The following is a 15,707-nucleotide window of genomic DNA, read 5'->3' as shown; positions in this document are numbered from 1 at the left end:
AATCTGAAAAAACCTGTTGCTTTCATGCTGATATCAACTGAATCAAAGTCTGGGTCGGTAACGTTGGAGAATCCACAAGCTGCGTTTGAACAACGATCCAACCAAAGAACCGGCACGCGCTGCAAAAGTTGCTCAAAGTGTGTATCCCTGACAGCCGGCCCTTCAGGCCTCCCCTCCACAGCCCTCCCCCAACATTACCAATGTAAACAAGGATAATGGACATTGTTGGCACTCACAGCTGTCAGGCAAGCAGCTCGCGCAATTAGTGCACAGACAGCGAGCGTGCAGGCCGGCAGTGGATATGATTTATTGATTTGCTTTCAATGTGAATTCCAAACTTTAATTTGAAGCCTGTAAGACAGGTTGTATATATAAAGAAGAAGAAAAATGATAATTACAGCTTCTCACAACCATATTATTTGAGTGTACTTGATATGATGTTCAGATAATAATGTGACTATTGATTCTATATGACACCCAACACAAACATTGTTGTTTATCACTGGAATATTGACCCTCAGACACACATATGGGTACTGGTATAATTACTGTATTGGCCATTTTGCATAAACAGTCCACACAAATGGCACATGACCACAACAGTTTCTTTCCGTCGCTCTCACACACACGGCCACTTACCTGAGCAGTCCAAATCCTATTTTCTTGCTCTTCTTCTCTATCTCCTCAGGCTCTTCTATTTTCTTTTTCTCTTTCTCCTTTCCTTTCTCCTTATTCTTCTCCTTCTTCTTAGTTTTTGGTTTCTTTTTCTTGTCTTTTTTGCCTTTCTCTTCTATCCGATCACCCAATCCCTGGCGGGATGAACTACTTGCAGGGGTGTCCCGGCCTGAACTCAGCTCCGACCCATCGTCTGGAGGGAAGAGAAGAGCAGTGTTTGAAGGAGCAGCAGCACGACATGATTCATCATTTTGTTATATTTAAATAAAAATAAAGTCAATGTTTACACAAAGACACTCAAACCGTGGATGAAGGCCCTGACTTTAAATTGATGTAATATACTTTTTTTGTAAAGTAGGATTACCAATGAGATGCTTTATGGAAGTGCTAAACCTAGTGAAAGATGTATCATTGATAGTTAATTTTTAAGGTAAAATTTTAATAACATTTTAATGATATTAATCATTATTAATCACGGTTTTGTTCATTTATATTTATATATTATAAGAGATATAATATACATATATATTACATTCATATATACATCTATACACAATTCTTCTGCTACATGGTGCATTCTTCCAGCAGTTATCATCCATCTTTCCATATGGAACATTAATACATCTTCATCCTAACATTTAACCCTCCTGTTTACCTAATGTGTTAATTTTGATTGTTCTTTGTTCTTTGGGGTCAATTTGATATTTCTTTTTTTCAAACATATAAGAAAATTCAAACTTTTTCTCATTTTAAAGGCTATTTAGGTAGTCAACAAAAAAACATAAAAATAACAAAAAAAACATAAACATGTTCACTTAAACATGTTAAACATGTTCACCACAATCTAACCATGATACAATCTATCTGATACAATCTTAGTCTTCCTCTAGCAGCTGCTGGGGCAAACTGGACAACTGTTTGTTTCACTCTGATATGAGGGGGGGCGGGGACTGAAACCTCACGGGGAAAGCGACACCTCACCCCCCCAGGACGATTTTTGCTTTTGACTTTTGTTTTTTTTGGCTGGGCTGCTCGAGCTCTGCGGAGATCGAGAGATAATAGTTGTGTATATTAAAACAGAGAGACATGAGCTGCGAAATGGGAGATGCTGCTGTGCTGTGGCGATTAATAAAGAAACAAAAGTTTGTAATAGAGAAAACATCAGAGGGGGGGCCATCTTTTTTTTGTCATAATCGATCTATGTGCACTCGCGCGACGCGAGCTGCGCGGTCGCGGTCGAGCGATGAGACCCTGATCTACACTAGTAAAAAAAAGTCGTCAAGGTTTTCACAAGGTTTGTGTGGGAAGGATCATTACCGATGAACAGACCGTCCGTCTGCAGCGGACGAGTTCAGATTAGTGGTGTATTGGAAGCTCATTTTTTGCATTTTTTTTTTTTTTTTCGACCGACAACCAACGGATTGAAGCTCAGCTCATTCACTAAATGCTTAAAAAAAAAAAAAAGAAAAGTTAAACCTGTAATTGAATTAACTGAGTTAACGCGTTATTTTTCACAGCACTAATTAAAACAAAATACCACATGACACACACACATACATACACACAAGAAGGAAAACAATGATTTAATTTACACTGAAACAATTAGAAAAAACATAGAGAAGACTTTCAAAGTGTAAACTTTGATGCCTCATGACTCGAGAACTGGTCTTGAATTACAATGATAACACTTACACAAACATGCGCACACAAAAACACTTACACAAACACACACGGAGACGACTTGTCAGATGTTAGAAGATAAACAAACCAAATGAGTTACTTCATTTGAGATTTAACCTTGTAGACACACACTTCAGCCTTAATTACAAAGGCTGTCTAGCAACCAAATGATATTCTAATTAACATATGTGCGAGCCTGCAGACGCACTGCTTCATGCTCGTGTCAGGCCTGGTTTGTTTTCCATTTAGCAATTCAAAACTAAAAATGACCGCAGCAGATATTCCTAAAACAAAAGGTTGTTACCTTTTTGTTTTTTAGTTTAGTTTGTTTTCAGTTACCAAATCAAGTGTAAATATTCTGTGTGCGGATGTGTGTGCGTGTGTGTGTGCACGAAACCGGTCAGTCAGCAGAAAAAAAAAGGGTTCTTAAAAAAAACCACACACACATCTGTTTCACAAAATAAGTAACATTTGGTGAATTCAGATTGGTCGGGTTGATTTCTAATGATAACCAAAAAGAAGAATAGCAGCCAACACTGTTACTGTGACATTGTAACCCTCACGTTCTGTTTACGAACGATTGTCGGCACGGTGTGTGAATAAGGAGACATCAGAAGTATATATTACAAAAGACAGAGATAGAGTGGCATAAGCAGCTATTTAGCACTATAATCCATTCCGGCCGACATGAGACAACAAAGACTCAAAGCCTCTGTTGAATCGTCCTCTTGACAACTCAATTCACTGGGAACTGTGCAGCGCTGCAGTCGGCTGGACTCGGCTCAGGATCCACACAAAACATCAGCTCCTCATCAACCCGACTAACTATTCACTGTGCACTTAAACCGTCAACATGTTGCCAACTTTTGCCTCCCCGGTCACCGGATTTACGGGTAAAACTGCTCCAAAATGGACAAGTAGCTGCGAAGCATTTGCATTAACACTGAAGTGAAGGTGCACACTGATGAAGAGAGAGAGAGAGGAAAAGAGAAAGAAAGAGAGGGATCCTTAGGGTGCTTGGGAGAACTGTTTCCTGTCAATTAACAGCAGCCTTGGAGGTGCTGAACATTTAGAAAGACGGTGACAGATGCGGCCACTGTGTGTGTGTGTGTGTGTGTGTGTGTGTGTGTGGTGTTGACGTGCCCTATTAGTCCTATCCTGTGTGAATGTAGTGATCTGAAACAGCCGACTCATTACTCCACTGGTGACTGATAAGAGTTAGCTGCTAATAACACAGCTGGGAATAGAACTGCACCCCCTGGTGAAACATTAAAAACTAAACAAGAAGCTACCAGTGGGCTGCTGGATAAATATTTAACACTAGAAGCCCAGATCTGAAATGAATCACTTATGGGCAGGCAATGCTGCTGCTTAGCCTCACACGCGCAGACACTTTGAGTCATGGCGTTCCTCCGGCGATGCCCCCGTCCTGCGTTGCTCTTTCCTAAACGAATCAGACTCGACAGCGGACTTTAAACTGCGCCGAGCTCACTAGCGGCTTTTTGAAATAGTAGCCGAGGTTGTTATTGGGCAGCACGCTGAGCCATGAGTCTTCATCAATCGCCATGTGAGGAAAGCCCCTGTGAGGCACTAAAGATATTCGTGGCTCACATGTTTGCGTTGCATTGTCAACAGAAAAAACAGATGTGGCCAAAAGTAAAACATATTTAAAAGTGTCAGTGTGATGCTGTGGTGATTTGTCTTTGTGTCGAACTTAAAACTGCTCTCAGAAAGAAGGAGACAAATATGTTTCTTCTATTTTTAGTAAAACTGTTAAATGTTTGATTTGTTTTGAATGAATGTAAAAAAAAAAAAAATGTTTTAACCCTCCTGTTGCCTTCGGGTCAATTTGACCCGATTCAATATTTAAAGTAATAAATGTTCGGCCCAAGACAAAATAAAAATAAAGAAACACACACAATGTCTCCGACTTAACGGACGGACAGCCTCCATCCCTTACCATCATCTTCTTCAGGTGGCCCATCATAGGACTTATCGATTGCCGCTCGGAAGCTCTCGTTGCAGCCTCTTCCTCTGACCATATTTGGGCGAGGTCGATGGAAGGGAAGGAGTTCGTTAGTTCTGTTAACCTCTGACATGGCCGTCTGGAGACTCTCCAAGGAACTGGACTTCTTCAAGCCGAGGGTGGGGCCGAGTTCCACAGGAGTTGATGGAGCTGTTGGACACACAGAGAGACACAGACAGAGACAGAGGGTAAGAGATATGCCTCCGTCACATTAATGACAATGAAACTAACCCATTCAGCCAGAGCTGACGATTATTTTGAAATGAATAACTATCATTCAACTCAAATGTCTATGAATGTGTTGCTGCTACAATAAAAAAACAAGCCACCTGGTCAGCATGTAGACAGACGAGTGCCATTTGACTCCAGCTCGGCTCAAAGAGGATTATCTAGCTGTGCCTTGCTCTGATTGGTTTAAACAAGCCCGGGGAGACGGCGGCCCGGCTAGGAGCCAGAAAGACCGCGACGTGGCTGAACTCTGGAGAGCAGAGCCAGGGAAATAAAAAACGAAAATATACAGTGAAGCCCAATAAGTATGCTGTTGTTGAGTTTGTGATGGATGTGAGGTCCGCTTCACTGTTCCCGGTTCTCCATCCATCATCACAAGTAGACCGGGAGAGATATTACTGAGGGATGGGGGGATCCAGCAGAAGGGATGAGGGAGAGCACAAAGATGGATGAGAGGAAGCAACGTGGGGGCATTTAAGGGAGAGAAGCCGTTTCATAGTACCTCAAGTCCACAAGTGGTGTAAAGAGGGTGCTCTGCTTTACACGGACTCGTGATTCATGCCCTCCTGCCGAGTGCTGGATCAGGTTCAGCCTCGTGCCCGCTGTGAGGGTTCCACCTCTGGTGAGGATCGCAGATTGCAAAACAAAGGAGGGAGCGAAGGGTAATGTGTGCTTCCCATTTGGTCCGTCGCTGTGTGACACCTCAAGCGGGGGGGAGACGCTGACGGTGGGCAAGATGGGGAGGAGAGGGAGGGGAGGAGCAGCGACAGGCAGAGAGCAAATTAAGTTTCCTCCGGGGAACACCGCGGTGGCAAAGAGGGAGACAGAGAAAAATGGGGACAGAGGCAGGAAGGCTGGGCTCGCTGCCAGCTTAAAATACTGGTAATCCTTACACACACACACACACTCACACACACACACACACACACACACTTTGGATTCCTTGCTGGCTCTGGCTTGTCGATATGATGCCACTGTGATTCATGATAGCTAAACCTGAATCACTTTAGCTAATGATTCTCTACACACACACAGCTCCTCCATGTGTGTGTGTGTGTGTTTTCTCAAAGCAGAGGAGAGGGCTGATGTGACTTCCACATCTATTTAGAAAACCATTAACCAAACACACATGTGTACAACGAGTAATAAGGTGCATGGAATGTATGCACATGAATAACGCAAGTCGGCTGACGGACGAGGACCGTGACACGTGACACGTGACATGTGACACGTGACATGTGACGCGTGATACGTGACATGTGACGCGTGACACGTGACATATGACATGTGACATGTGACATGTGACACTCCCAACCACAAACACAGCGTCCAGGACATTCAGACGCACAACAAGTGATGAATCGATGTGGACTTTACTCTGATTTAGTCGCTTCCTTCGATAAGCAGAGACACATCTGAGATCAAGTTTTCTTGGAAGTAGCACAAAACTGTAAATGTTGCTACTTTGCAACCGTAAGTGAAAACTTTCTGTCCGCCAAAAGATTTAGAAAGAAAAACCGGAGGAGCAGGGTTCCTTTGTGCCATCAGTGAACTACTCACTTATGTTCATACATTTATCGGGTGTTACTAACGTCATTATGACAAGTAATGCATCTGCAGGGAAGCATCCGCTTTTGTTATGACGACTGGTGACCGACTTAATAACTTCCAGAAGCTTGACAGGACTGTGACCGTCGGCCTGAAGCAAGACGCAGCCGACACATCATTGGATGCGTGGCCAAAGAGCACAGCAGGCTTCTTCAAGAAGAACATTTTTAAATAGACATGTCATATGCAAAAGTCTATTCTGGCGCTGAGATTGGCGTGCATATTGTAAAGAATAGATGATCCGCTGTTTGACAAGTCGGAGGACCGAGGATTAGAGGAGCTGCCAGCAACATTTGAACCGAGGAAAGAAACTCAACATGAATTGTCCGGGACTTTTTGATGCATTATTCCTTCTATTCACGCTCTAATCAGAAGACTCAAGCCAACATGTTTGCAGTTGCCAACAACACTCTGAAAACAGGGGCAACCTCAGAGCTAAACCAGCCTCTGACGGTCTTATTTTACAATAAATTCGTAATCCGGCCTGCTTAAAGCTCAAAAGACATGTTTAGATTCAGCCGTGTTTCGTCACGCTTTGCTCTCTGTAGAATAACGACATTCCATATGGAAATATGCGCGTGATTTTAGTCAATCAAGTCAATCAAGTTCAGCGTAAGCAGGTTCAAGGTTAATTTTCCACAAAGTTTGAGGCCAGTTGCAGTCGGTTCACGACGTCGAACACGGAGCAGCAAACACTTATGTGCACAGACTGTGACCTCTGTGTGTGTGCAGAGAGCTGGAGGAGGACAAGATAAATAGTCCGGGAATGAACAGCACACACTCTCTCACACACACACACACCCACACACACACACACACACAGTATTTTGCTGCGAGTAGCAGGATTTGTGTCATAAATGTAATTACTACCGTCCAACTGTAAGATGATAGAATTAAGCTGCTTTTAGAGAGAGAGAGAGAGAGAGCAGAGAGAGAGAGAGACAGGATGACGAGCAAGTCAAGAGTAAAAATGTGGTTTGAGGGAGCGGGTGAGACACAGTGGGGGGGTTGGCAGAGAAAAACAGACACCGTGAGAGGATGCTATAGAAAGAGAAACAAAGAGACTGAGAATGGGAGTGAAGGAGAGAGGATGGGAGTGACAAAGAGAGAGAGAGAGGAAATATAAAATGAAATGCAAAAGACAAAGAGAAAGAAATGCAAAGCTATCCCAAGGCTACTCTATGGGCAGGAAGGCAACGGGCTACTTTGAAAGTCAAAATGACACCAAGGAGCATCTTGGCAGCCAGCAGAGCCGACAACAGTACCAACTTATTTCTAGTCCACCAAAGCACACTTTAGACTCTCACAAGGAGATGCAACTCAATGTATGCTTTCTATGTCTTCATCTTACACACCCAGACCTTTGTTTTTTGTTTTTCAGCGAGGAGATCATTTGGCTTCTCCCACCGTCCCATCAGTGGTCGTTTCCTCCCACTCCAAAACGCTATCAAAATACTTCCCTCTCCAATTTGCTACAGCAGGATATATAGTGAGTGAAAGAACACCGAATTTTGGATCCGTTCTTCTTTCTGATCCAATCAGTGAGTGTTTCTCAGGCCATTGATTGAGTTCTTCATAACATTAAGAATTAATCAACTAGTGTGCCTCCACATGAAGTAAACTGTGTGCACTAGCGAGTCTGTTTGCGAGTCTGAGACTGGAGGGAAGATCTGTCAGCAACAGTTTATTACATATTATATGTGTGTGTGTGTGTGTGTGTCTACGTGCTTCAATCTCCTAGCCGATGAAATTAGGTTTTGCTATCCCACAGGGCTCCATAATAATTGAACGGTCATCATAAACTGTGATGTCATGTGACCTCATCCTCAGGCCCATGTGGGTGTTTACTTGCTTCCACTGAGGTTTAAGGTGTGTGGGTGCTGCTGCACTGAACAGCAACAACATCAAATACATACCAAGTCAAAATAATGCAAATATCCCAATATCGAGGCGCCGGTTCCGACTCCCAACAAGATCATACATCCTCACCGGGTGTTCTGAGCCCTGCATTGAGATTCTCATGTATGAGCGACTGATACCATGTCACTGCTCAACCGACACGCAACATGTAGTCAGTATATGCAAACTCCAGAAGTGTTCGTGGGAAATAAAATCACACTTACTAACCCCACAGTTTTTATGGTCGTCTTAGTGTAATTAGATTGCTGATGTCGCACTTTGGTTGTATGCGGGACTTAGTTCGTAAAGAGCTGTCTGACACTTAAAGAGATGGAAATAGTGTAAATACAGTGTTCACTTAAGTGGCTATGGATTGTTTTTTTAAAGTGGCTAAAATGTGTTCTGCTGCTCCCCACGTCCACAGCAAGTAAATTGCTTTCCACTTGCACCGGTCTGTCTCTCTAAACCTGTAACACCCTGTTCTGTTTCTCCTGTGTTCCGTGTCTCTGTCTCCTCTGTGTCTTCTCTGTCTTAATTGTTTAATTCCCTGCACCTGCCCTCAGCCACTCTTGTCTCGTTAGTGTCTGATGTCGTACACCTGTGTTCCCCCCCTATAGATTGTGTCAGTCTTTCCCTTGTCTCCTGTTGGATTGTCGTCTATAGTTCCGTGTCCTTTTCCCGTCGTCCTGTCTGTGTTCCTGGTTCTGCTTGTTGACCCTGCCTGCCCCGAACCTGGATTCTCTGCCTGCCCCTTTTGGACCTTGTTTTTTTGTAAACTGTTTTGCCTCATTAAAGAGTGCTTTTTTTTGTTATTCATATTGCGTCCAGCCTGTCTCTCTGCGCCTGAGCCTCACACCGTCACAAGAACCTGACAAAACCAGGGGCGTGCCCACCGCCACCTGCTGTATTCCCTTTAACAGCAAAGAGCTGCACACAGTGTCCTGTAGATTGAGATATGTGCTACAGTTACAAGAGACAAACAAACATCACACACACATTATTCTACAAACAGAACTCTTCTAGAATGAATCCATCACAGGGAAGTTAACTGATTAGTCCGAGACAGAAACAAATGGCTTACTCTTCCTTTGCGTGTCTGTCTCATGCATCATACAATGTACAGTTCAGTACATGTCAGTGATCAGTGTCTGCAGCCTGATGGAGACGAATGGCAGCACCAGGGAGGAACGACAGCGTTCACCATCTACCGATTACTGTTCACCTTTATTGGCTTACTGCGGGGGATGGAGAGGGGTCAAAGGGCGTTCAATATAGAAGAGAGGCGGCCAAAGTACACACAAAGACAATGAAACAACAGTGTGCGCTAAACACATCTGACAGAGTATGGAAATACACATGCAGCAGCAAAAGGCATTCCAGATCAAGCACACACACATTCACACTCAGTGAAGTGTAAAGGCAGAATGGATGGGGACGCAGGAGTCGCTCAGTTCTGCCGTTTGAATTATGTGTTGTAAAGAGCTAACGTGTGACTGTCTGGCAGCACTGGGTATCGGGGGAGCACACATGCACAAAGCCACGACACAAATCAATCCATCAATCCACATCAGCCTGGTGGCTTTTAGGTGAAATCAACAGCAGAGTGCAAGAGCCAGAGAGAAACAATGAAAAGGGGGGGAATAAAGTGAAGGAAAGAAACGGCAGAGAGAAATGAAGGGACAATCCTAGAGAGAGAGAGAGAGAGAGAGAGAGAGAGAGAGAGAGAGAGAGAGAGAGAGAGAGAGAGAGAGAGAGAGAGAGAGAGAGAGATGTGGCTCTCTAAAGACACCGTTTTGGCAGTCTTGTTAGTGTGTGACTGTCGTCGTCAAAGTTCCTTGAGGGAGCGATTCAGACAATGGACTGCACCAGCCTGCCTCAGCATCACACTGCCCCCCCTCGATACACGTACGCACGCACACACACACACACACACAGACACACTTAGAGAGATGCTGTTCGTTCTAAGCTCCTCTGCCTGTTTGTCAGCCTCTAAGTCTGAATGGCGTTGGCAAGAAAGAGTGAGAGAGAGAGAGGAGTGAGCAAAAGAGCAAGAGACTGACAAGGACAGAGAGAGAGAGAGAGAGAGAGAGAGAGAGAGAGAGAGAGAGAGAGAGAGAGAGAGAGAGAGAGAGTTGGTGGTTTAGAGGAACCACAATACAGCAATACAAACACATATAAACATAAAACTTCAACAGGAGCAGACAAATTGTCCACTCAAAATACCAGTTTACTACACAAAAAGTTGACTTGGTTGTGTATATTTGTGCTTGTGCATAGAAAACTGTCCTCACAAGCATAGAGACATAATTATCTCTCACACACACACACACACACACACAGATCTTCACTTTCTCCCTGTCCCCGAAATGCTTTTCATCATTCCTGTGGCTACGCATTACTCACCGTTTATTTTCACAAAGAAACATCTCATACAATGATTCTGGGAGACAGACACACAGACACAGACACACACACACACACACACACACACACAGGAGCACAAAGAGAGAGCTCCAGGCAGTCCCCATCACCAAAGGAAAACACTGGAAGAAACGCAGCTGAAGTCGTTGGTTTTATGTCCCGTCAGCTCAAGAACGATACGGGTACATATTCTCTTTTCCACAATGACGCTGTTGATGCCCGTATAAGAAAACTGAATGTTATGACGGGGACTTCAACAACGACTGACTGGAATTTATCTTGAAGCATCTCTTCTGTCTTTGTAACTGTATTTCATGTGTTTCTTCTTCCACAGCTGATTTGATTCATTACTGGAATGTTTGAGCTCCGATTTCTCTGTGCACCACAAATACACACACACACACACACACTTCTGTGTTAGTATTTACACAGTATGTGAGTGACAAGTAGGTTTCCTTTGCGTTTACTGAAGGGAGTTTAAAAAATCCGCTCCGCTTCAGCCTCCGCACTCGGGAAATGCAGTTAGTCACAAAAACACACGAGTCACACAAACCGACTCACTTTCAGAGAGGATCTACACACACACACACACACACACACACACACACAAACTGTTTAAAATGGTCTCCCATTTCGGTCACTTTGCATCTCAGATTCTGCAAATATAATAAGTAATCTTCCAAGTTTCCACAGGATGATGGAGACTTTCCATTACCATAACATTACCCTAACGGTAATAGTTCCATGTGTGTGTGTGTGTGTGTGTGTGTAGTTGTGGTGCAGTCGCCCAGTGGTTTTCTTGGGGGCTTGTAGGGAAAGACCATTTCTAAAAGTAAAAAAAAAAGATATATTTAGATTTCCCAGAAGTCATTGTCTCAAAGCTCCTCACTTGCCAGAGCCCCGCCCCTCTCTCACAAAAGTCCGTGCAGCTGTCTGTCGTCTTGGCGCGGAGCTGTGCCTATAAGGTATAACAAAATACATCAGAGTGGAGGAAAGTGGGTTGGAAAGAACTCTCGCTCGTGCCAGGCACACACTCTCTTTAACAGCCCTCCGGGCTTTGTGGCCTTGTAAAACAAGCAACAGGTACGGGGGAAACGTCTGGAAATCAAACTGTTAAAAAAAGATACGGGCCCTGAAACAGGCATCTCAATGTGGACGGCACAGCTCAAACTAGAACGCTCTCGGTCAGCCATATTGATTGTTCCTGCATGAGCTTCATACCTTTGCCGTCTTCTTCATCTCTAATTACCAGGCGCTTTTACCAAGCTTGCTTTATTTCATTCACTCCGTTCTGTCCGTGAGAGAAAATGTGCTCTCTAGGTACTGGAATGTCGAAGGGAACGTCATTGTCGATGAGACGTATTTCATTTTACGACTGTTAGCGTTTCACAGGTGTTCAGGGTCTTCCAGTGAAAGACAGCGAACAGGACCATGCAAAAACCTCGACAGTTAATACAATCTGTAGAACAACAACGACATCGACAGGATTCAGTTTGCATAGTCAACGACATTAGAGTTGTACAATGTTTGTCGTTTGTTGTTTTCCTCCCACAAACCCCACCTGTCCATATTTACCTTCGCATTGAAAATGCGGAAGGTAATGTTTTGATCGCCGTGTATTTATTTATTTGTATGCGTGTTATTCGCGTAACAAAAAAAGTTTTAAACCGAATCGCATGAAATTTGGTGGGATGGTTGGTTATTATCCGGGGACCATTTGATTAGATTTTGGGATCGATCGGGTCAAAGGTCAAGGTCATTAAAAGGTCATGAAAAGACCAAAATCTTCTTGAATCGCATGACATTTGGTGGGATGATTGGTTATTATCCGGGAACCATGTGATTAGATTTTGGGATCAATCGGGTCAAAGGTCAAGGTCATGCAAAGGTCAACATCTTCTTTTTACCATAGCACGGTCAATTTGTATCCAATTGGCAAGCAACTAATGCCAAAATGTTCATAATTCAATGCCCAATCTTGTGATATGCGAAGGTATGCGCTCTACCGAGTGCCCATTCTAGTTCCCTCTGAAGTCATCCTCTCTTCCTGTGCGAGATGTTGCCCTGCCTTTTTTTCTTACCCCACTTACTCACTCACTGTCCCAAGCTTTGCTTCATGCAGGACTCTTCTTGGACTACAGTTACACTGAAGCTTCGATTCCCAGATGAGGAACCTGAAAACTAAAAAGGAAAACATACGTGTCCCCTCCATCCGATCTTTTCAGCCGTTAGGAGATAAAAGGCTTTTCCGTGTGTAAGCTATTCGCCTTCATTCTGTCCACATCTTGTCTTTCACGCTCCTTCCATCACCTTTCCTGCTTCCTTCAGAATGCTTATGGACCGAGTGCACAGAAGCCAATACGAGCACCACCGTGTTCGGCACACTGATTGACAACAATAAAGTGGCAGGAGGCCTGGAATGAGGTTGAGTGCTCTCACATTCAAGGAGCTCCAGATGAAAAAGGGGGGTCGTGAAGGCAAAGTGAAAAATAAAAGTTTGACAAAAAAACTCAGTGCGTGCAGGCTAAGACGAGATGTTTTAAAGCATCTCTGTGTCTTTTCCTTTCAGATGAGAGTGTCTTTATTTCTGTTCCTCACCGTTACATTTCATTTTTTTGGTCTGGTACTTTGCCTCTTTTCTTTTGCTCTTCATCATCCTTTTCTCATCTCTGGATAACACCCTTTTTTTATTCTGCTTTAGGCAGTGATTTGTAAGTGTGTGCGCGTGTGCGTTGCCTCACCTGCAGAGTTTCTGGCCTGGGCCGCGACGTTGCTCTCGTCTGCCACTGAAACAAAAGGAGCACATGTTGATCCTCACACGCTCTCACACTTTCCACTGCGGTGGAGAAACGTCTCTTCTCTTATGACTTCAGCGTTTGTAATTTCATACGGCCGACAGTTCAAATGTGCAAACGTCAAACTGCTGTCCACGTGTTCCTTATCTCTCTGACGTTTGATCCTCCCTCTTGCCTTCTTCTCAGCCTCTCGTCCTCCCCCATTCGTCCTCTGTTATTCTTTCCATCTTGTTTTACTAGACGTTGGAGTGGCTGCTCTCTCTGCCCGTGATGTTAAGTCAGATTCACTGCTACTGAAGTCATTTCCCTTCCTCACCTCTCTCTCACTTCATTTGTCATTCCCCCCCCTCCCTTCTTCCCTTCCTCACTTGTAGCCACTCCATCTATCCCCTCTCACCTTCTGCCCTTTACCCTCACTTCTCCTCTCAATGTTTTCATTTTTCCTCCAGTTACACCGATTTCGTGGAGCGGCCTTCTCCTCCCTCTTTCCCGCCTTTGATCACTGCTCTCACCATCATTGCTCTTAGTTAATCCTCCTTTCACTTTCTGCCTCTCCCCCAGTCTCTCTTTTGCTTTTTCTCCCCCCTGTTTCCTAGAACCACAAAGCAGACCAATGCCAATAAGGAGCAGATGGAGTGGTAGCACTGAACCACACACACACACACACACACACAAAAACCAAGCAGTATCATGGCTTCTCCCACCAAATACTTGTCTAACGGAAACAAAGTCGTGAGTTTCATTCAAACAATGTGTGTGTGCGTGCGTGTTTGCCGACGTTAGCAGGTCAGACGATGCCACGTGTGTGACGCACACGGAGGCATGATATTAATGATATTAGCCTACACACATTCTCGGGCTGTCACATTTCCAAAGAAGTGAAGTCTGAACTAATGTAATTGCCAACACGCCATGAGTTCTTATTAATTCAAATGAAACAGACAGAGCTTTTTCTCAAACCGAGTTAGAGCGCTGATGCTGTTCTGTTCACGTTTGCTGTGAAAGAACCCGAAAAAACAAAAACATGAAAGAAAAAACGAAAGACGGAGAGACAAACACGTGCAGAAGAGAAGCAGGAGAGAAAAGAAAGAACGAGACGAAGGTGGAGAGGGAGTTCATAATCTGGAACCAATATTAAGTTATTCTTAAATGTTTAATTGGGCTGCAAATCAAATCAGGACTGAAATTAAGTAACTGGCCCACGAATTAAATGCTGACATTGCGTTCTTTTTTTTCACTTTCATTAAATAAAAAAACACATTCAAACACAACACACACCTTGGACTAATGCCCAAACAGCACGAGGAGGGGGGGTTGGATTGAACCTTCATAATGAAATTAAAATCCAAATGAGCAGCTTTGGGTACTTTCTTTTCAGTCAGATGTACATTTAATGCTTTAGCTTTCGGCATTGTCGACTTGTCTGTTCCCCTGAACTTTGGGCTGAAGAGGCGCAGCAGAGGGGGATCGAAGAAGAGGACTTCAGGCTAGTCCAAAGAGATCCGGTTTGTCCCCCGAGATCTCAGGACCTCCCCTCAAAACTATTGCTGGATATAAAAACAGAGTGGTAACCGTTAATCTTCTTGCTCTACTGTCAATGAAAAATAAAAGAAAGCCAGAGAGACACTGTTTACTAAGCTGATTTTACTGCTGCTTGATGGTTTGTAAGTGAAAACACACCACGCCATTTGAGTAATCGTGAATTAAATCCTAATTTGTTTGTAAAGATCAAGTGTGTAAAACACAAAAGGGATCATGATGTACAGCACAGACCATCACTCTTCTGTTCAGGGCTGTCTGTGCTATTCAGATAGTCTCCAGCTCTTTTGTCTCATTATCTCTCACACACACGCATGTACACACACATATACACACACACACACACACACACACACACACAAACACACTTATGTGTGTATGGCATGCGGTGGAACTAGCTTGAGGAGAAGTGAGGGAAGTAACATTTGAAACAATATGCTTTTGTTGCACGACGCCATCCACTTTCTTATTAAACACAAGTGTGCATTAGCACAGACATACTACACGTATACTACACATATTTATGATGTTTACTTTGAAACAATCACTGAAATGTCACTGAGCCCTCGCATCAGACTATCAGTAATCAGAGAGCAACAGGTGACAAAGCGGTTTGTGGAAAGAAAGCGGAATGGCAACGGTAACAAAAGAAAGAAGTCTGTCAGTCTTTTGTTTGGTGCTTTCTTTGCATTCATTAAAAGACCAACATTAAATTTGAATTAGAATCCTCCACAGATGGTAACCCATTCTAACTGACATTTAGACTTCATATGGAAAGAGAGGGAGAAGTCGGGTATCTGTCGATGTAAAACAATGTGCGTGGCGTCAGCCTGCGG

General features: G+C 43.8%; 1 protein-coding gene across 4 annotated transcripts in view; it reads right to left on the bottom strand.

Moving 5' to 3' along the window:
* The window catches only part of pard3bb (par-3 family cell polarity regulator beta b), a 190,334-nt gene that overhangs the window by 83,842 nt on the left and 90,785 nt on the right, over positions 1-15,707 (bottom strand). For all 4 annotated transcript variants that reach the window (XM_056428006.1, XM_056427990.1, XM_056427999.1 and 1 more), the window contains 3 exons: positions 13,279-13,323; positions 4,316-4,531; positions 640-868 (listed from right to left, as the gene is read on the bottom strand). In XM_056428006.1, the coding sequence (XP_056283981.1) occupies positions 640-868; positions 4,316-4,531; positions 13,279-13,323 (490 nt within the window). The remainder of the gene's footprint in view (positions 1-639; positions 869-4,315; positions 4,532-13,278; positions 13,324-15,707) is intronic.

The sequence above is a fragment of the Pseudoliparis swirei genome, chromosome 2 (genome assembly GCF_029220125.1).
Source record: "Pseudoliparis swirei isolate HS2019 ecotype Mariana Trench chromosome 2, NWPU_hadal_v1, whole genome shotgun sequence".
In the NCBI taxonomy this organism is placed as follows: domain Eukaryota; kingdom Metazoa; phylum Chordata; class Actinopteri; order Perciformes; family Liparidae; genus Pseudoliparis; species Pseudoliparis swirei.
Note: the sequence above shows the minus strand (reverse complement) of the source record. Positions and strands in the feature narration are given on the sequence as shown.